This window comes from Ambystoma mexicanum, chromosome 13 (genome assembly GCF_040938575.1).
Source record: "Ambystoma mexicanum isolate Mex_15411 chromosome 13, UKY_AmexF1_1, whole genome shotgun sequence".
NCBI classification, from domain to species: Eukaryota; Metazoa; Chordata; class Amphibia; order Caudata; family Ambystomatidae; genus Ambystoma; species Ambystoma mexicanum.
This window is the reverse complement of record NC_090938.1, coordinates 210,470,793-210,492,490: the sequence shown is the minus strand read 5'-3', so window position 1 is coordinate 210,492,490 and position 21,698 is coordinate 210,470,793. Positions and strand designations below refer to the sequence as shown.

Genomic DNA, 21,698 nt, shown 5'->3' with positions numbered 1-21,698 from the left:
CCAACCTCTCGAATATTTGGGAGAAAAATTCTGGATCGTCCACATTTGGTCCATATATGTTTAGGAGAACTATCTCCTTATTGCAAAGTGTGCCATGGAGTAGGACAAACCTCCCTTCAGGATCACATTTCGCTTCTATGCATTTAAACTGGAGGGTTTTATGTACTATAATCGCAGTCCCCCTTGCCCGTTTAGAGTATGTTGTGAAGTACTGGTGCGTTCCCCAATTCGGAATTAGTTGTCCCCCCTGTTGAGGTCCCACATGAGTTTCCTGTAGAAAAATTATCTTAGTGCCCAGTCTATTGATATATGCCAGGATTTTCCTCTTCTTGACTCTGGACCCCAGGCCCCGGACATTCCAACTTAGTACTTTAATACTTTCATCGTTATTCCCAGCCATAACCTATGAAGCAGTTATCAATGTGTCCAAAAAAGCATGTTTCTATTAGGAGCTTGGTGGTCATCATGTTCATTACCCGTGTGCGTTTTATTTTACTACCATCCTTAACATAACCATAACCCAACTTTCCCAACCTGTTCCCTCCCCCCACCCTCACAGTTCCCCCAACTCGGTCATGCGTGAAGTAGTTTTGTCCATTTGCGTTTTGATGGCCGCCGCGTTCGCCGTTATCCCATCTAGTTTGTCATTGAGGGCCGAAAAGCCCTGTTGCATGGCGAGGAAGACTGCTTGGGGTTCCATCATCGTTGCCGGGGGGGGTCTGTTGTTCGTGTGGGAGCGTGCTTTCCGCCATCATCACACCAGGTTCTTTCTGCAGTGGTGTCGTGAACTTATCAATGGAACCCTTACTCTTCTTGGGGCCGAAGCCCTTTGGCATTGTTCCCTCGGGGCCAAATAGTCTGTGATATGAACTGCAATGTGCCCTTTTCTACGCTTCGGTTCTGTGGCGTGATACGCTGATTTACTTCTGGCGGAGCACGCCGAGTGGAGGAGTACCGCCTGCCCCCCTATAAAGTGATCCCATGCCCCGCACCAACAAGGCCAGCCCACGCCTCGCCGTCGAGTTACATGGTTATAGGGAGTTGTGCCTGTTATTTACAGTTGTCCACGGGAAGCCCGTGTTGGCCCGAATCTGATCCGTGCGTATCACGGAAGTATTGTTGGGGGAGGGTAAGAGAGGAGGATCACCGGCGTTCTGGGGGTGTGCATAACACTTGTGCCTCCCCCCAGTTATGGCCGCCTCACTTATCTGATCGAGTTTGTCTTGTCTTCTGCAGTTCACTCCCCGGGGGCTCCGCAGTTCGCACGGGCCGCACACCACAGCTCCCGCGCGTGTCCCTCGTGCAACACCCTCCCGGGCCGCTGCCGCATGAGCCCGATGATCGCCGAGTGTCTGGGGCGGAGGGGGGGTTGAGGGGGGCCACTCGCGGGCGCTCAACGAGGAGCGGAGCGCCCATGGCCTTTCCAAGCTGAATACTGCACCGTCCGTTGCCAGCGAGTATCCGCGTTGCTGCTCGCCAGGCTCCTCCTCTCGCTCCTCGGTTGTCCTCAGGCGCCGCTTCCCTCTGCACGTGGGATACGGATACCGGTTTTCCTCTGAGATTTTGCAATTGCCAGACACCAAACTTTCCCAGTTTGTTCCGCCGATGTTGCCGCACATTCTATACAGTTTCTGTCAGGAACCGGTCATCGCAAACGCTTATGTCGTCATTACGGCCTTGGTCCACGCCGGAGCTCACACGAGAGCGACCATTTTCTCTCGCGCGCAACAGCGCCCCCTTCCTTAACATTATTAAAGATGGCAAAGATGCCATGTGCGAATCACTTCAAACTGGCATCGATTCCGCTGACCGTATCAGCAGGGCCAATGGCGGCAAGTACAACAATCCGCAGGCATGCGTGGTTTGCGAAAGTCAGGCTTTGCCCCTGATGTACAGGCTAGACTTTTGAATATGCCCTTTGACGGCTCTTCACTATTCGGGAAAAAGGCTGATGACAGTCTGGAAAAGTTGCAGACTTCTAAAGCAGCAGCAAAATCTTTAGGAGCTGCTATCTGCCAAACTCCTTTTCGACCCACAGGAACCTCTGGGAGAAGAAAGTCCTTTCGCTATTATTCCGCATTCGGGAAAGGCAGAGGACAGCCGGCTCAAAGAGGCCAAAGGAGATCCACCCGAGGTGGACGGGTCAAAAGTACTAAGGCCGCAGCAGCAGCAGGTGCCTCTTTACCCTCGGCATCTGCATCAGCCGCCCCCAAACCACTCTGAGGCCTTCCCACACAATACACCTGTAGGGGGCAGGTTACCTCGCCATCTGACGGAATGGCAGGCTATAACGTCAGATGCTTGGGCATTGGAGACAGTTGCCCAGGGTTACTGCCTACCCATTGTACACATTTCTCAGTCATCCACCGGGGAACAGCTCTCTAAAAGTTCCAGATCCGCTCCTCTTGCAGGAAATATAGATCTGCTAGAGAAAGGTGCTATAGAACCGGTACCTGTAGCGGACAGGAACAAGGGCTGGTACTCCCCCTACTCTCTCATACCAAAGAAGGACGGAGGACTGAGACCCATCCTGGACTTACGAGAATTGAACAAGTTCCTCAGGAAGGACAAGTTCAAGATGGTAACTCTCTCTCAGATCCTTCAGGCCCTCCAGCTCCAGGACTGGCTGGTATCTCTGGACCTTCAGGATGCTTATTTCCATGTGTCAATCCATCTCAAACACAGGAAATACCTGAGGTTCGCAATTGGCGACTCTCATTATCAATTTCGAGTTCTGCCATTTGGGCTGACCTCCGCCCCGAGGGTCTTCACCAAGCTGATGTCGGTAGTGGCGGCGAGTCTAAGGAGGGAAGGGATCCACGTCTACCCCTACCTGGACGATTGGCTGATCAGGGCTGTATCTTCGGAACAGGCCCAGGCCCAGCTAGATTATGTCTGCCACTTCCTTCCCTCAATTTAAAGAAGTCACAGATGATACCATCACAGAAACTCCAGTTCATTGGAGCGGTCCTGGACACTTCCCTGGGAAAAGCCTCGCCACCAGAGGTGAGGGCTCAAGATATTCTACAGATGGTCACCAAGTTTCAAAATGCCCAACGTCTCCCAGCCTTCGACTTTTTGAGGTTGCTAGGCCTCATGGCATCCTGCATCTTGCTTGTGCCAGAGGCTCGCCTGAGAATGAGATCTCTTCAGTGGGCACTGAGAAGTCAGTGGTCGCAATCCTCAGGGAGAATGACAGATCTCCTCCGGATTCCGGACAAGGTAGCCCGCGACCTTCAATGGTGGGCCTATCCAAAGAACATCTTGAAAGGAGAACTGTTTTGGCAACCATGGCCGGAGATAACAGTAGTCACAGACGCCTCGCTCACGGGGTGGGGAGCCCATGCCAACGACTTGACCATCACCGGTCGTTGGTCTCCATCAGAGTCCAGACTACACATCAACCTATTGGAGCTGAGAGCGATTAGATTAGCGCTGAAAGCTTTCCTGCCATCAGTACAGGGGAGAAATGTCCTGATAATGACAGACAACACCGTGGCCATGCACTACCTCAACAAAAGAGGAGGAGTAGGATCACTGCCACTGTGCAGAGAGGCGATGCAGCTCTGGTTTTGGGCAATCCAAGAAGGAATCTCTCTATCGGCAGTCCACCTAGCCGGAGAGAAGAACTCGACAGCGGACGCTCTGAGCAGGCAGAGCACAGTCTCCCACGAGTGGGAGCTAGCTCAGGAAGTCCTTCAAGAGATCTTTGCCCTTTGGGGAACCCCTCAGGTGGATCTGTTCGCCACAAGCACCAACAGGAAGTGCGATCTGTTCTGTTCAAGGGAATTTCCCCCGAGAGGAGCTCTAGGACACGCGTTCGTAGTGGACTGGGAGTTTCCACTCCTTTATGCGTTCCCTCCAGTCCCTGTTATTCCTCAAATGATCAGGAGGTTGAGAATATTCCGGAAAACCATGATCCTAATTGCCCCGGATTAGGCCAGGAGAACGTGGTACCCGGACCTTGTAGATATGTCCATCTGTCCTCCAATCCGTCTTCCACTCAAAGAGAATCTTCTCTCGCAGAAGGGTGGTCAGGTTCTCCATCCAGACACCAGAACCCTCAACCTTCGTGCTTGGCTTCTGAAAGGGTGAGGTACAAAGATTGGGATCTCCCTGATGACGTCATGGAGGTGTTGCTTTCGGCCAGAAGGCCAGCAACAAAATCTTTATACCGCTGCCGTTGGAACAAATTTTGCAGCTGGTGTAGGGAAGAGAATATCGACCCTTTTTCATGTGGTACACCAACAGTGTTATCGTTTCTACTCTACTTGGCAAACTCAGGCCTTCAAGTTGGCACTGTAAAAGGCTATCTCGCAGCGCTTTCCATCTTCAAGCGCACTGCGGAGGAACCATTGTATTTCAAACTTCTAGTGATACAATTTCTCAAGGGATTAACTAATGTTTATCCTCCAAAACCATTCCAGGTTTCCTTATGGGACTTAAATTTAGTCTTAAACTTCCTAATGGGCACTCCATTCGAACCACTTCACTCTTGTGCGCTGAGATTTCTCACGCTTAAAACTGTCCTATTGGTAGCACTAACATCTGCTAGGAGGGTGAGCGAGCTACAAGCTCTCTCCTGTAAACCCCCACATACAATCTTCCACAAGGACAAAGTTGTCCTACAGGTGAAGCCTAATTTCCTCCCAAAGGTGGTTTCTGAATTTCATATTACTCAGAAAATTACCTTACCTTCGTTCTACCCTCCTCCCCATCCAGGGAAAGAGGAGGAAAGGCTACATAGGCTGGACCCAAGGCGAGCTCTCAGCTTTTACATCAGCAGAATGGCTAGGATCTGGCAAGCAGACCAACTGTTTGTAGGATACTCGGGTCACAAGTTGGGACTACCCATAACAAAACAAACCATCTCCAGGTGGATTATTTTGGCCACTCTGGAATGTTACAAACTGGCAGGGAAAGAGCCACCCCAAAATCTCAGGGCTCATTCAACCAGGGGTATCGCAGCCTCTTCGGCTCTCCAAAGAGGGGTACCGGTCCGAGACATATGTGCGGCTGCCACATGGTCGTCCGCACATACATTCACAAAATTTTACAATCTGGATTCCTCCACTACTCAAGAGACCAGATTTGGCAAGGCCTTATTGCATTCGGTCCATCCCTAAAGGGATACATAACATTCTCACTCCCACCTCCAATTACATGCCACTGCTATGGGAGTCTATCAAAGATAAGGAATACGTCGGAGGACACAATCCCTTCGAAGAACAAGTTACTTCTTACCTGGTAACGTTCTTTCGACGGGATGTTCCTCCGACGTATTCCTCATCGCCCCTCCCAACCATCCCCGCAGTGATACTTCCCTTGTGGTTGCAGCTTACGCTCCTTCAAGATCAATAACCAATTCAGGCATGACTTTTCATATGCTACAAAACGGAACTGAGCAACGGGCGCAGCGCGTGGCTATTCATGGGCATGATGACGTTGGCGCCGATACGGTGGCCGTCGAGGGACATCGACTCGGCGGATGTCGACGCGCAGCGCCCTCTACAGAAAAGATTTCCGAGGCCAGCAAGCTGGAAACGTATTATCAAAGATAAGGAATACGTCGGAGGAACATTCCGTCGAAAGAGCGTTACCAGGTAAGAAGTAACTTGTTCTTCTCCAGCATTGGTATCTTTCATAGAATCGCATGTGGCCACCCTCCTCCTTGGGTGGCTGCTCCACGGCCAGGCAGTCATCATATATGCAGTCACTGTACAGCTCAAAATCTGAAGATGGCTACCTGGGGTGGAGCTTAAGTCCTGCCACTTCATTGGTTGGTGTCATAAACGACCAAAGTAAGGTGGAGGGACTACATAAGTGAGTGCCTTGTCAGGCATAATGAGCCATCTGTATTAAGTATTGCATGTATTATTTTTTATTTACCAAGGATTCCCAGTCTGAGGATCGGGAATATTCAAGCATGTGAATCTATGAAAGATACTAATGCTGGAGAAATAGAGTTATAGTTAAGTGTGAAAAACCTGAGGGTTTTTCCCTTTCTGCTGTTGGGGGATACTCTAAACAGGTGGCAAGGGAGGGGCAACACTTTTGGGTCCCGATCCTGGGGGCGGACTAGAGAGGAAGGAACACCTGGGTAGAGGGTCCTCTGGTATTGGGGAGCGATACCCAAAGGTGAGACATGGTATCTCCCTTTTCGAACACCCCCTTAGCTGACATTCCCTCAGCCTATATAGTTCACTATTCCCCAAACACCACTTTCCACATTCCTTTGACGAAAGGACTGAAACGAAGAAGAGGAGCATTTCACCAGTATACTCTTCCTTTCCAAAAAATCACGGTGCCAGCAAAACGACAAAACTGCATTCAGAGGCATGCTACTATTTTCATGAATGTCCCACTAACGTCAGGCGAAGTCAGGCACTGGGCGAAGATTGTGCCCACCTGAAACCTGTTAATACTCCACAGGTGTATAAAAGGAGTAGCTGCAAAAAACAGACAGAACCAGTTGGAGCCCGAGAAGGAACTTGAGTCACAGAACAAGCAGACAGGCAACTGGGAAAGCCTGAGCACCCTGAGATCTCCTGTCAGAAAACGGTGCGCCAAGACGCTGAGAGCCCGTGGTTTGAGAAGGCTAGAGAAAGCACAGCGAGAGAGCCGTGTCTCCAAGAAGCCAGAAGGGCATTGTGTGGTATACTGATCTATGAAGGGAAGTTTTTGAAGAGGTGCTTGCTCCCCTTGGCAGCCCAGGAGTGTCTGTGGGGCAGGCGAGGAGGCCCTGCCCTCGACACGACATAACAGCAAAAGCTACGCTGAAGTAATCCCAACCAGTGAGTTCAAAGTGAGATGGGAGCCCGGTTGGTGAAAGACGCGAAGCGCGAGAGATAATTTGTTGCTTGTGAAGGACAAGCGTAGGATGTAAGACGCGCTGAAGAGAAAGCTTCATTTGTCCATGGTGAACTGTAATGTGAAAGCGATAATTGTGAAAGCGAAGGAAACAAGACAACAGAGTGGTCGCATGTCCGTTTACACGTTGTCAAAAGACTCTGTTGAAATTGAATCACTCTCCGAAAGTGCAGGGGAGCTGTGCAAAGCTCGAACAAAATAGAAAGCATGTGAGGGGAGCTGCGCGACGCAGGAAGAGTGAGCTGAAACCCCGAAAGAAGCTTAAGAGTGCCTGGAGCACAACCATGTTTGTGAAAAAGTAAAGATGCTAAAGAAGGGCTGGGGCACAACCATGTCTGTGAAAAAGTAAAGATGCTAAAGAAGGGCTGTGGCACAACCATGTCTGTGAAAAAGTAAAGAAGGCATGGGGCACGACCCTATTTGTGAAGTGTGATAAAAAGCGACAGAATGCCGGGGGCACAATCCCATGAAGCCATGGTATCAGAGTGGTCGTGCACAGAGCGAGTAAAACTGTACACTCTCGAAAGTCTCTGATATGAAGAGTTGTTGAGTTTTTAAAGAACTGTTGGGGAAGGGAACCCCGTTTTCTGATTTGAAGAGAAACCATTAAACTGTCAAGTTGTTGGAATTGTAGGGGAAGGAAACCCCTGAAGAAACTAGAGCAAGACGGTCTTGTGAAAGCAACATATTTTGAACTGTAAAATTCCTGAGAGAAGATGACGAGAAAGGCTTCCAAGTCTGTGGAGAAAGAAAGCTCTTAGAAACCTGAAGGAACTTTCTGTGAACTATTTGAACCCAAGGAACTTTGTTGAAGCCCAAGTAACCTAAGGTTGGGGGAAGGCAGCTCCAGTGTTATCCTGACATTATTTTGACTCACTATTTTATTTTGATACAATCCCGTACACTTTATTGTTCTAAAAGTAAGTGAGAGCAAGCATAGGTTGGACACAGACCTCTTTATTACTGTGCTGACAGCCATACATGTGACTACCTTTTGACTTAGTTTAATGGTTGAGACTACTCCCATTTAGAAATAGGACTAGCTAGGAAGTCTCTACCCCTTTTGAAGTTAATAAAGGTTTTACAAACTTGCTTCCTTGTGTCTACCTTTTGATACCATGCCTGCCTCACATAAGCAACAAATACTTCCTTAGTAGAACAGTGCCACGTGGTGTGCCTCAGGGTTGTTTCCTACCCATATTTTGTAATATATGTGAAATCATTACAGAATTCACTATTCGACATGAGTTAGCCTTCAACAACTATGATTACAACACAGTTGTGCATTAAGTTCACTACCGACTCAACCTGTAACATGCAACACCCCTATCAGTGATCAAAACATGATGGATACTTACTGGATACTCTTGAAACAGACAGAAATAATTTTCTTAGTAGGATTAAAAGCACTGTATCCTAAAATGCCCAGGTTTACGCATCACTCTGCATCAATGAGATCCCATTTGTCTCAGACCAGAAAGTAAAAATGCAAGAATACAGTTTGAGACAATGTTGTTTTAAAGTTTTATTAAGTTTAAGATCAATTGTCCATTTTGTGACGCATCCATGTCTTTTCCTTGTAAGTCTCTTGCAATGTTCAAGTTTCTGTGTTGCTCAGGCTGCTGGATTCCACTTAGTCTCTCACGTATCGATTCTCTCATGAGCCTCTATTTCTCAATATCTCTACAGGATCATGTTTTTCCAGAATATATTTGGCACAGTTCTTCTCTGGCTTGAATTATTCTTTGGCCAAGAGCTCATCTCTCATCCACATCCTCCATGGCTTAAGTGAGTCATTTCTCTCACTCATTAGCTGTCTGAGAATCAATTCAAGATAGATTTTGTTTTTCCCTTTACACTTCGCGAGACGATCCATAATGCAGCATGTATCAGGATTTAATTCTCTAAAAGCTTTTCAAGAGAGTTACTTCTCCCACTAGAGTCTCACTCCCGTTCCTAGACCAAACAAATTCCATGCATCTTCTGTTATTTTAGTTATTTGGCTCCATAATTTGCTTGGTTTTCATTAACCAACCTCACTTCGACACACTGGGTTACAAGTCAGCTCTTTGGGTCTGCTGACTGGCTCCAGTCTCCTGTGCTTGCCAAAGCTCTCTTTCCAGTGTTTTAAATCTCCCTCAACAATGCTTGTGTTTTAGAGAGTCTCTTCATTGGTTCATTTGCCTGGCCCTTCTGTCTGAGGTGTGCTGGCCCTTTTCCTGGCAATGCTGTCTCCCCTCATCAGGCACTCTCTCCGCTTCTAGGACCTTCATGACTTGGATACTCCATTCCATCTTCTCATTCACAGGTCGTTGTGTATTGTTCAGTTTCCCAGTGGTATGGGGCATTGGTCTAAATCCTCTCTTGCTCGCTCCCAAAAAGTGGTACACACCGCTCACTCACAAGGTGGTTGTTCACTCGCCAGTGAGCAGCTGTAATTATCTTCTCTTAGCGCCTCGTTGTGTTGGAGTCTCGCCTCTCTGAAGCCAATCATCTCTAATGTGCAGTGTCCCAAACTACAGTGGTCGTCGGCCCCCAGCCACACACCCCTCTGTTCAGAACTTCTTGTCTGCAGTATTGCAGACCTCTCATTATGGAAACAGAAGAGCGTTATACTAATGATTAGTCTGTTTTTATTGCTGCTGGACATGAATCCATAATGGCTCTGTGGAACACAGATCAAATATGTATCCAAAACTATCCCTGGCTTAACTTGCATCCCTTCCCAAAAAAAACTGGCTTTCCATATTCTCCCAAGAATGTGAATATTTAAGAGAGGGTGTTTACCAATGACAGCTCAAACATACATGAGCTAATGACTTTTATCTTTGCAGCCATAGATCAACTTGCATTGTCGCTCTCTCTCTCACTCTTGTTTGCTTTGTTTAGTAACATGGTAGGCAGGAAGAACACACAAACTGTACACAAAAAAATAGCAAGGAGTGAAATGTTTTTGGTCCTCCAGGATACATTTGTCTGAAACCAAGACAAGATGATCCTAAGTAGAAAAATGGAAGTGTTGGGGAAGTAGGGAAAGCCAGCTAATGGAAAATTCCCCCTGCAGACGCAGTGGGAGAAATTAATCTTGAACATTATCAGAGATCATTGCATCTATGAACAAGTTTTTACATTTGTTTTAATTAAATACATGTTTTCATTTGTTTACTTTCAGAATATTTATTCTGAAACCCATGTTCTTGTTTTCTCTTTTTCAGCCATCTGGAAGAGGAGCACGCCTTCCTTTAGTGTACTGTATTATTAGTTGTTTGGGCTGCTTTGGACTGTTTTCAAAGGTATTGTTATTGTTTTATTTTCCCCTTAAGGATATTGAAATATTGTACATATCATTAAATTGAATTTACATACCTAAATTTGTACTCCAAATTACAGTACACACTTGTGAAATGTCTCTGAATTCTCGCAGAACCTTCTGGATTGTCTAGCAATTGCCCAGTAATGTATTTTACCGTATCATGAAATGCATATAATTCTATCAAACCTCTCTATTCAATGCAACTCTTCATTGCTCCCTAATTCTATATAATACTTGCAATGCTTTAGTGGAGTCAGGGATTCTCAATCTAATAAAACATTTCAATTAGGCTAAATCTTGTTGTATGGTTGCTTGATCTTTGTTAACACCCAATGAGCAGCAAAAGTCCTTTCAAAAGACATAATTTTGAAAATGTTGTTTGCTTTTTTTGTAATGGCTAATAATGCATATTAGAAGGCTCAACAAAAGTGATTATAAGTGTCACATAAAGGTTCTGTATTTTCTTTACAGCCATATGTATCCAGTCCATGGTCCACTTGGGGAAAGTAATCTTCAGCTCTGCTCCAGGCCGTTCAGTGCTTCAAAAGGGGGTCAATAATTCATTAAGTTTGTGAAAGTTGGATATCAACTTTGACAAATTCAATATAGAGTTGAATGTATGAAAGTGGTTCCTGTATTTCTGTGCACGCTGCTGAATGAAGGCATAATCTTACACTTAGATCACAAATAGTGTATGCTTGAATACCTGTGTGTGTGTGTGCGTCTGCCTGTCTGCTTGTGGGTGTATGTGTAATCCCTGTGACCAGCATTGGGCTAAAATCAAATGCCAAAAGGAGTTCAGATTAGTGAATGTCTGTTCTACTGATCTGCAGTTCTAACTATGAAAAACCTCAATGTTTGAACTTCCGCCAGCTCAAACCAGACTATTACTATGCCAAAATATCTGCACATTCCTTACCTACTTTGAACAAAGGAATACATTACTGATGTATGCTCTGAAGTATGTGCCTAGTGCCAGCGGGATAGGGTCAAAACAGAATTCCAACCTTGGGGGAGGAGTCTGAATACGGGTATGAATGAGGGAGCTGATGGTACAAGAGCACTTTGTAAAAGAATGGATTGATATAATCTGAGGCCATCACAAAGAGTTTAAAGCAGAGCTTGAACTCTCACACAGAGACTGCCTGTATGTGAGCTTTAAGAAGTTCAATATATTGGGTAAATATGGGTTAGGAGTTACAAAAATGGACTCTGAATTTTCAGATTTCTGTGTGTTCTGCTGAATGTGAAGTGTCTCTAACACCATATATCAAAAACGTGCAACTTTCACAAGGTGCTGAAGAAGAGTTTGTGCTCTGAGAAGAGATCTTTGGTGTGCGGCCTCTAGAACAACTCAGGCATTTGCGAGGAAAGAGGGTGCGTGATCTTCCTTTTTCCAAGGCAGCCTGGGCATGGTGACTCTTTCCTTGGGATGCTGCATTCAGGAGGGACAAATGGCATAATTTAAAGTCCTCCAGCCATTAAGCCTCTAAAGATCCCACTGGTGCTTGTGCCAAGGATCCCAAAGGGCTTTGCATGGGTGTCACCGCTTATGGCCATTTAGGGCCTGTCACATAGCTAGCTCCCTGATGGCTCGTCGGAGCCTCCCTCTTTAACGCCTGCAAAGGTACCTACGGTAAAATGGCCTACTTCCGCAGCTTGGTGTAAGGGTCACATCTCAAGAGTTTGGCGAAACCTCAAGCAGGGGCAAAGTGAAGCCTAAGCAAACCACAAAAGTCCTCTCTTGTGCACTAGCCTTGTCTCGCAAGATAGCAGCACGCCATAAACTTGCCATCTACCTGTCAATGATATCCTCTCCTAAGGCACTCTTGACATATAGAGTTGAGGATTTCCACAATTGAAATAGGATGGAAACTAAGTAACCTTGGAATACTTCTTTTACACAGAAGAAGAATGTATTTTTTGTGACACTCAGCGTCTTTACTGAAAGGAAAGTTTCTTCTTTTTTATGTTTAATTTTTTCTTGTTTGTTTTTTCAAAATGTATAGCCTTTTTTTTGCTATTTGATGCATGTTCTTTTGATTATTATCGTTTTGTATGGTGTATGATTTAATGAGATATCGTTGATCTGATTGTCCTATGTTTCGAGCCTGATACAAAAAAAGAAGAAAAAAAAGTGTCTAATAGTTTGTGAAATGACACAGAGGCTCATGTGTAAAAGATTGTCTTATGTTCTTTATTAAATAATGAAAAACGTCCTTGATGTATATGGTGAGATTTCATATCTCGTTAAGTGACAAAATCAAAGTAAATGATTGTTGACAACATCAGTTGCACTATTACACATATGTATGATGGCAGTGTGTACAAATAGAGAATATTAGGACACCACCTGAAATTAAGGAATAGCATACTCAGTCAGCAGTGATCCTTTTGTGACAGATTTTTGTGCAAAAACTCCAATTTTTTGTTTGGTCAGAGAGAAAGAGGTGGGTATAGGTAATACATATACCATATCACCAGTTTATAACCTGTGGGGACATATTTTGTTGGTTTTTGCTGATTGTTTTCCCCAGTCCCCCACAGAGTAGGGGATTTACCCTTCAGTATATATATTTCTGAGGCTTGTGGAATCTGCTTAGATCACATGCTGTGCATAGGCCGACATCTAGTGGAAGCTGCGGAGTATTACAGTTTGTTTTTCGAAAATCGAAAATGGGCGTCGACACAGGCGTGCCAGTAATACTATCCCTAGTGTGACGTCCACTGTACCCAAGATCCCTCACGCGTCTAGGATCCTCAGATTGTTTTTTTCCGCCATACTGGTCGGAAGCATCTTGCGGAGTTCCCTGGCCTTAGCCATACTTTTGCTGTTATTATAATTATAATTCTTATTCATTCCCTTCCCCACCCCAACGTCGACCCTCGACCTCGACGACGGCTGGAGAAGTCATCGACCGTCGACTGCTGCACGACGGATCTGGGCCTCGGAAGGCCGCTGGCCTCGGCCCGGGCCTAGTAGGCCGCTGGCCTCGGCCCTTACAAGTAGGGAGAGTGGGGGGTGGTACATACTCTTCACTCTTGATATATAGTTACATTTTATATATTCCTACACTTAGCAGCCCGCTGCCTTAAGGTGCGTATGGAGGGTACCCCTTTTCAATTCTGCCCCAAGTGCAATCGCAAATACCCTTGGGTCGACAGGCACGCCACGTGCAATCTCTGCTTGCCAAGGGATCACCCCGAAGCGAACTGCAGAGCGTGTAGTAGGTTTAAACCTAAGACACTTAAGGACCGTTCGACAAAGCGTTGGGCCCACCACGCCAGGCAGGAGGCCATGGCAGCGGAGGGCGCCTTCAGCGATGGCAGCGACGCCGTACTTTCGGACGGCGAGGGCATTACGGCGTCGAAAGACAGCCGGCGAGCGCAGGTCCCCGACCTCGGAAGGTCGTCCGGCAGGGCGGCTATGGGGAAGACCCCCGGCGACGCAAGCGCTACACACCTAACACACACTAAACACACTAAGACCAACCGGACCTCGACGACGTCGACTTCACGGAAAGAGGCACAAAAAGAACGGTCCGACTCGGTGTCCTCTGGGCGCTCTCGATCGAGATCACCTCACGACGCAAGGCAATCATCCACTCTTGCCAAGAGTGCCTCGCTACACACATTAACGGAAGTTCGATCGTCGGGAGACAAAGACGACTTCCACCCCCAGGCCGCGCTCCAAGATACCGAGACCGCGGTTAACACCAGTGAGGCCCCACGAAAGCACACAGATACCTCTCCAGACCCTCGGCGCCAGGCGTCGAAAGTCTCTGGGGCCTCCAAGGGACAGGGAAAACATTTTTCCACGCACGGGGAGGGGGGGAAGCAGCGGAAAGCACAGCCTTCCACTCCTGTAAAGCCATCCTCTCACCCTAGGCAGACAAGCAAACACAAGTCTACCCTTGAAAAGTCCCATAAATCATCACCTACTTTATAAAGTAATACCCTGTTCCAGGGAATGGTCCAGTGAAGACATAGACAGGGTTATGTCTAGGATGTCTTCCTTGGCTGATTTTTATGATAAGAACCCAGAACATTTTCTTTCATATAACCCTCAAGGGGCCACACCCTCAGGCTCCTCCGATCCTATCCCGCTAAGTAAAAAGCCCCGGTTCGAAAGACCTGAACCCTTCGAGGTTCAGCCTTACTCCATTCCATATTCTACTCCACTCCCCAGTTACCAGGGACAAGTTTTCCCTGAAGAGGACCAGGAGTTTGAATTTATGGAAGAACAAACCGGGACAGATTACCTTGCAGAGGATGAGGACCTGGAGGAGGGAGAAAATGAGCAGGAAATTTACAGAGTAGATTCCCCAGTACAAAGCGAAGCCCCAGTTACCGACTCTCCAGTTGATAACCAGCCCCTCCTCAACGAGGTTCTCGCTCGAGCAGCGGAACATTTCCACATCGACACCCACGGTGTACAGGAGGAAAGGGACTTCGCGGAGGAGTTTGTAGGAGAAAGGAGACCGGTCGCTCAGACCATCCCTATCCTCAAGTCCATCCAACGAAGAATAGATCCTTCCCTGGTGAATCCTAACCTCACCAGAGCTGTCAACCCCAGAATTGAAAAGATTTTCCGGGCAGCCCAGTCTGACCCTCTGTATATAAGGGGACATCTTAAACCAGATTCCCTAGTGGTTACCAACACTAGAAAAAGGGCTGGCACGCCCTTATCTTCATCAGAAGCTCCTCCCGACAAGGAGAGCAAAAAACTTTACGGGTTTGGCAGGAAGGTAGCCTCAACGTCCGCCTACCAAGCAAGGATTGCGAATTCCACCACCCTGTTGGCTAGTTACAATTGCCATCAATGGGAAGAAGTCGCGGCGCTCATTGCCTCTGCTCCAGAACCGTTAAAGGGCCAGTTGGCTCGGATCTCGGCAGAGGGGAGAGCCGTGTCTGGTTGCATTTTAAAAGCAACTTTCGACGCCGCTGACAACGCAGGGAGATTGATAGCAGAGGGTACGGTTATCAAGAGACATGCGTGGTTACGGCAGTCGGGATTCAAGACAGAAACCCAGGCTTCTTTAATAGACAAGCCAGTGGAACCCGACCTATTGTTTGGGAAAGCGGTCGAAGACGCACTTAAAAATGCCAAAGATGAATATGAGACTCTCAAATCCCTTGGCCAGCTTACCAACAAACCCCCTAACCAGAGGGGGAACAGTAATTTTCGTCGCCCACGCGGCCACAATTCACAAAGAGGCAACTATGCCCAGGGACAGGGTACACAATGGAATAACAACCAGCAGTCTACCCAGAGTTACGGCAGGGGTAACAAGAGAGGTCGTGGAAGAGGCAGAGGCAGCCCCAACAAGGGAGGTGGCACGCCTCCACCAAAACAGTGACGCTCAGTTCAGGGTCCCTTGTCACGCAACCCCAGTAGGGGGACGCATTTCCACCTTCACCCAAGCTTGGGAAGGGATCACCTCAGACAGATGGGGGCTGTCAACAGTATCCGCAAGATATTGTATAGAACTACTGCAGCGTCCCCGGAACCATCCTCCACGACAAAGAGTGCACTCCCTAGAGCATCAAAGGAACCTTCTCGAGGAGATCGCCAATCTGCTAGAAAAGGACGCGATAGAACTCGTCCCAGGACACCAGGTAAACAAGGGTATCTATTCAACTTACTTCCTTGTGCCAAAGAAAGATTTGACAATGCGCCCAGTATTGGACTTACGGCCTGCCAACAAGTATGTCAAGCCCCAAAAATTCCGTATGACCACGCTACAAGAGGTAATCCCCCTCCTAAAAAAGGGGGATTACATGGCAACCTTGGATATGAAAGATGCTTATTTTCATATTTCCATGCTCCCAGCGCACAGAAAGTACTTACGCTTCAAGGTGGACAGTCGCCACTACCAATTCAAGGTACTGCCCTTCGGGATAGCTTCAGCACCAAGGGTATTCACCAAGGTACTGGCTGTGGCGGCTGCACACCTACGCAGGGAGGCAATCCCGGTGTACCCTTATCTGGACGACTGGCTCATAACGGGGGAAACCCCAGGAATTTGCAGGTCAAACATTCAGAGGACTATCGACCTCCTCAGCGAATTAGGCTTCTCTATCAACGAGAAAAAGTCAAGTCTGGTGCCAAGCACCTCAAAACAGTTTCTAGGAGCTATCCTAGATACTCAGAAAGGATTGACCTTCCCTTCGGAAGAGAGAATTCGGAATATACTTCGGCAAATTCCGCATTATCAGTCAGGTCAACAGATAACAGTACGCAAAGCTATGCGGTTACTGGGCATGATGGCGTCATGCATTTACCTGGTCCCCCACGCGCGTCTGCGCATGCGTCCCATGCAAGAATGGTTGGCGAAACAGTGGTCTCAGGCAAGTGGTCAGTGGGACGATCTAGTGGTCGTTTCGCCAACACTCGTACAGAGCCTACACTGGTGGACAAGAGAGAATCTCGCAAAGGGGAAAACCTTTTACGATCCCGAAGTACAAGCCGTGGTGACTACAGATGCATGCCTGACTGGGTGGGGAGCTCACCATCTTCACCACACAGCTCAGGGTCTCTGGTCTCACTCAGTAGCCAAGAACCACATCAATCTGCTAGAGCTTCTGGCAGTATTCCGAGCGCTAAAGGCCTTCGAGCCCCATCTACTGAACTTGTCGGTGCAGATCAGGACGGACAGCACGACAGCCATGTTCTATCTGAACAAGCAAGGGGGGACTCGTTCGCCAAATCTGTCCAAGCTTGCCCAGAAAATATGGATATGGGCACTCAGACGGAACATCTTCCTGTCATCACAACATGTTCCAGGGGAGCTCAATTCCCTAGCGGATGCTCTAAGCAGAGACTCCCTCCCAGAAGAACACGAATGGGTCCTTCACAGAAACGTAGTAGAAGATCTCTTCTCTCAGTGGGGTTTCCCCACTCTAGACCTATTCGCCACAAGCGAAAACAGACAATGCCCAGGATTTGCATCCAGGTTCCCCCAGCCAGACTCCCAAGGGAATGCCCTGTGGATGAACTGGTCAGGGATGTTTGCGTACGCTTTCCCACCAACTCCTCTCATCAGGAAAGTGGTGTACAAGATGAACAAGGAATCGATGACGCTCATCCTAGTTGCTCCCATGTGGGCGAGACAACCATGGTTTCCACACCTACGCAGGATGGCGGTGTGCGAGCCCATCAGACTCCCAGCCTGGTACAACCTACTGTCCCAGCAACAGGGTCAAACAGTGCATCAGGAACCCAACTCTATGAACCTAGCAGCATGGCTCCTGAAGTCATAGAGTTTGGACATCTCAAATTACCACAGAGGTGTGTGGACATTCTAAAAGAGTCCAGGAAACCGAATACAAGGCACTGTTACTTTGATAAGTGGAAAAGATTCGTTATCTGGTGCCAGAATAAACAAATCAACCCGGTTGATTGCACTCCTTCCAACGTTGTGACGTACATGCTCCACCTGCTGGATGCAGGGTTGGTTTTTAACTCGCTGAAAGTACACCTGGCAGCCCTCTCGGCTTACACCACATCCCATAACAAGGTCTCGTGGTGGAAAGTACCAGTGGTTAAAGCCTTCATGGAAGGAGTAAAGAGACTTCACCCTCCTATTTCGAACCCACCGCCAGGATGGGACCTCAACGTGGTGCTAGCTAAGCTCATGGGACCCCCATTCGAACCCATGCATAAAAGTAGTCTCAAACACCTGACTTATAAAACGGCCTTCTTAGTAGCCATTACCTCCATAAGAAGGGTCAGTGAAATTCAGGCTCTGTCAGTGCAGGATCCTTTCTTTACTATCCACAAGGACAAACTGGTTTTACGCACACACCCTAGGTTCTCACCTAAATTCATATCCAAGTTCCATGTAAACCAGTCCATCGAGCTTCCGGCTTTCTTCCAAAACCCGCAAAGCTCGGTGAGGTGAAACTACACACCCTAGATGTGCGTAGGGCGGTCCTATACTATGTAAATAAAACCAGACCGCTAAGGAAAACAGATCAACTGTTTGTCTCCGTAGCTACAGGCAGAGAGGGGGATCGCGTCTCTAAGGGCGCTATCTCGAAGTGGATTATCAACTGTATACAGCTGTGTTACTCTCTTTCTGAAAAGACTCTGCCTTTTACGCCAAGGGCCCACTCTACTAGAGGCATTGGTGCCACTCTGGCTTTCATTGCAAATGTTCCCCTCGACACCATTTGCAAAGCAGCTACTTGGAGCTCTATTCACACTTTTACTCAGCATTACTGCATTGACACTCATTCCAAGACAGATACACAAGTGGGACAAGCGGTTCTAAGACACCTGTTTGCTCATGACCCTTCTCACATCCCACCTCCTTCTTCTTGTACTGCTCGCTAATCTATGCACAGCATGTGATCTAAGCAGATTCCACAAGCCTCAGAAGGGATACATTACTCACCGTAATCGTATTTCTGATGCTTGTATCTGCTTAGATTCACATGCGACCCACCCTTCCTCCCCTCCGAGAGAAGGCGCATGATTGCTTGTAGTCTTACCTTTCTGTCTATCTGCTTGGATTATCTGTACTCACGCTACTCCTCATGCTTCCTCATGTCAGAAAAAATACAATCTGAGGATCCTAGACGCGTGAGGGATCTTGGGTACAGTGGACGTCACACTAGGGATAGTATTACTGGCACGCCTGTGTCGACGCCCATTTTCGATTTTCGAAAAACAAACTGTAATACTCCGCAGCTTCCACTAGATGTCGGCCTATGCACAGCATGTGAATCTAAGCAGATACAAGCATCAGAAATACGATTACGGTGAGTAATGTATTCCATATATATATATATATATATATATATATATATATATATATATATATATATATCCTCTCCTAAGGACTCAGGTAAATTGCCTCAGAATTCAGTGCTTGATGAGTCTGTAAGTTCTGACCAGGGCCCTATCGGGCTCCTGGCCATGGTGCCCATGGGTTCTTTCGCACCACAAGTCGACTGGTCTCACTTGACAATGACCTCTTAGTCCACAAGGTACCTGAGCTGTTCCTTTGAATTTATTTTGTTTGTTTATCCTTAGGCTAACCAACCACCCAGGCCATATTGGCACTCGACTGAGGCCTCTGGTAGGAGGCAAGCCTCTTCGGCTACCTGGACCACAGCATCTCCTCCTGCTTAGTCCCTAGCAGCTTGTGAGGATTTATTTTCAATTACTTCCAGCTTTTAATGTGATTACAGTCCGTGATATACTAGTCTAAAGGCCCCATTAAGGAATTTCTTCCTTCTCTGTCTCCAGTTCTGCCGCCACAACTGACTCCTTTTGTGGCTCTGAGAGACTTGGCGCCCATGCCACAAATCTCTTGCTGTAACGCTCACCTGGTATCCACGGGGACGTCACTCAGCCTGTTCTGACCTCTTACGACCTCGAACCCTTCCCTGGAGGCTATTCGACTGGAGACTGGGCCTTGTTTTTTGGATAGTGTGCTCTCCGTCCTGCCTTTAGCACAGGGGCGCGTTGATTGATGCAGGCTCGGTGCTGCCTAGTTACTTCACTGGCAAGAGTCCAAAAGGTAAGTATGAGTCTCTTGAATAGTTCTCTAACTTCGTTCCTTTCCTTCCTTAGATGATGGCAGTGTCCGGGTATGGCGGCGTGCTGCTGAGATGAGTAGCGCTGAAGGTGAGTGAGAGCGCGATGCGCCATGCACCCCTTTCGTATTTGCATTGAACTGAGTTCTTTTTCTGTGTCTTTTAGGTGCCGCAACGTTTTCAGCGTGGATGCCGGTTATGAAGAACAAATGCGGTGGGTAAGCGCGGTATGCGGCGCCTCTAGATGTTTACACGCTAACCTGGAGTGTCTTTTCCTTCTTGCAGATGGATGAGAAGTTCCGCAGACAGAGTTCCCCCAGAGTGGCTGGGATTCAGGTAAGTGTTTGAAGCTCGTACAGTATTTAAAAATAAATAGATTTGCAGAATGCTTACTAATGCCTTTTTTCCTGTTCTTTTCCCTTTTCCTTAGGAAGCGGCGTGCCGGGATGGGAATGACACCGCCGAAGATGCCCGCAGAACAGAAGGAGCGATGACTGATGGGCAGAAGCACCGCAAGGTAAGGCTGTTCCTAACGGTGTTCTTGTTCTTGCAGGAGCTGAGCGCAGAAGAAAGATGCAGGCCTACTGGAGACCGATCAGAACACGCCAAACCTAGTCTTCACCTCCTACCAGTACCTCACGTGGTTGAACCCCGTCGACTGGACTGAGCATGCCACTAACCTTCATCTCATTTCGCACACAAAGTTGCACTTCAAAGGCCAGGCTAAACGCCCTGTGATTGTGTGCCGCTCCTTCATGAATTACCTGCTAGCAACACAGAGAGGCAACAGTACCACATTACCCACCACAGAGAATGCCTTGGCCCTTTGGAATATATTTAACCACTTTGCCAAAGAACTAGTGGATACCCATGTGCCTTTAAAGTCTAGTCACACCAGAAACAAAGTATCTGCACCCTGGTGCATAGCAAAGGTCGCCGCCAACAAACGCTCAGTCAGATCCCTTGGAAAGTGATGATGCTAGGACCTCTTTGCTCAAATCCATGCACCCAACTCAGACACATGATCTCTAAGACTAAGTCGACTTACTACACCTTCACCATTAAGGCATCCTTTAACAGAAGCAAGACTGTATTTGAAGTAGTCAAGCACTGTGCCAAGCCCACACCTGTCCCTGAGGTTTGGGATTCACAAGAGAAATGTGACTGAATCGACAAATTCTTAATTGACAAAATTGATAAGATCAGAGGTCTCATCGAGGACTCAAAACCAGACAATGCCCAGCTATCCATACACACAACCCCCACCTCCGGGGCACTGCTCTTCTGAACCAAACACACTTCTCTCTCCTAAATATCTATCAGACACACCTACTGCCCTTAAACATACCACATACACAGAGAGATTCCTCCCACCCAGAGCTCAAGATTCCATCCTCTTCCCAATCACCTTCACTCTATACATGGAACCCTTGGAATCTCTCCTACATGATCCTGACATAGCCATTATCAGTACACTGAAAATACTCTGCTGTATCTGAAGGTCAGTGGCACCAGGACATTGCTTGCCTCCACGAATCCCTGGCTAGCACCCAAACATGGATGTCTAACACCTTCATTAAACAACCCCCCCAGCCTCCCCATACCAAATGTGTCTTCATCAGTCTGGAAGGTGTCACCCCACAGCTGTAAAATTCCGCCAAACTCCTGGACTACATTGTTGCCTGTAGATTTCCTTCCGAAAGCACATAGCAAGAAAAACACAAACTGCACATCTACAGATCTCCACACTAGGTAAAATCAAACCCGTTACCCCCACACCCTCAAATGACTTCCTCACAGTGGTCCAAGCCCTCATGGTTGCACACATAGACCGGGGAAATACTGTTGTTACACCTGACCCCACCCCCCCCAAGGCAGCCCACCACACCCGTCTTATTAAGAGTGTCTGCAAATTTGACTGTCTCCAAACACTGCCAAGCTTCACTGGCTCCCCCATCCCAGCAGCATT

At 47.6% G+C, this 21,698-nt stretch overlaps 1 protein-coding gene across 2 annotated transcripts in view; it reads left to right on the top strand.

Moving 5' to 3' along the window:
• The window catches only part of DENND2D (DENN domain containing 2D), a 964,922-nt gene that overhangs the window by 389,490 nt on the left and 553,734 nt on the right, over nucleotides 1-21,698 (top strand). For both annotated transcript variants that reach the window (XM_069633670.1, XM_069633672.1), the window contains exon 5: nucleotides 10,086-10,163. In XM_069633670.1, the coding sequence (XP_069489771.1) occupies nucleotides 10,086-10,163 (78 nt within the window). The remainder of the gene's footprint in view (nucleotides 1-10,085; nucleotides 10,164-21,698) is intronic.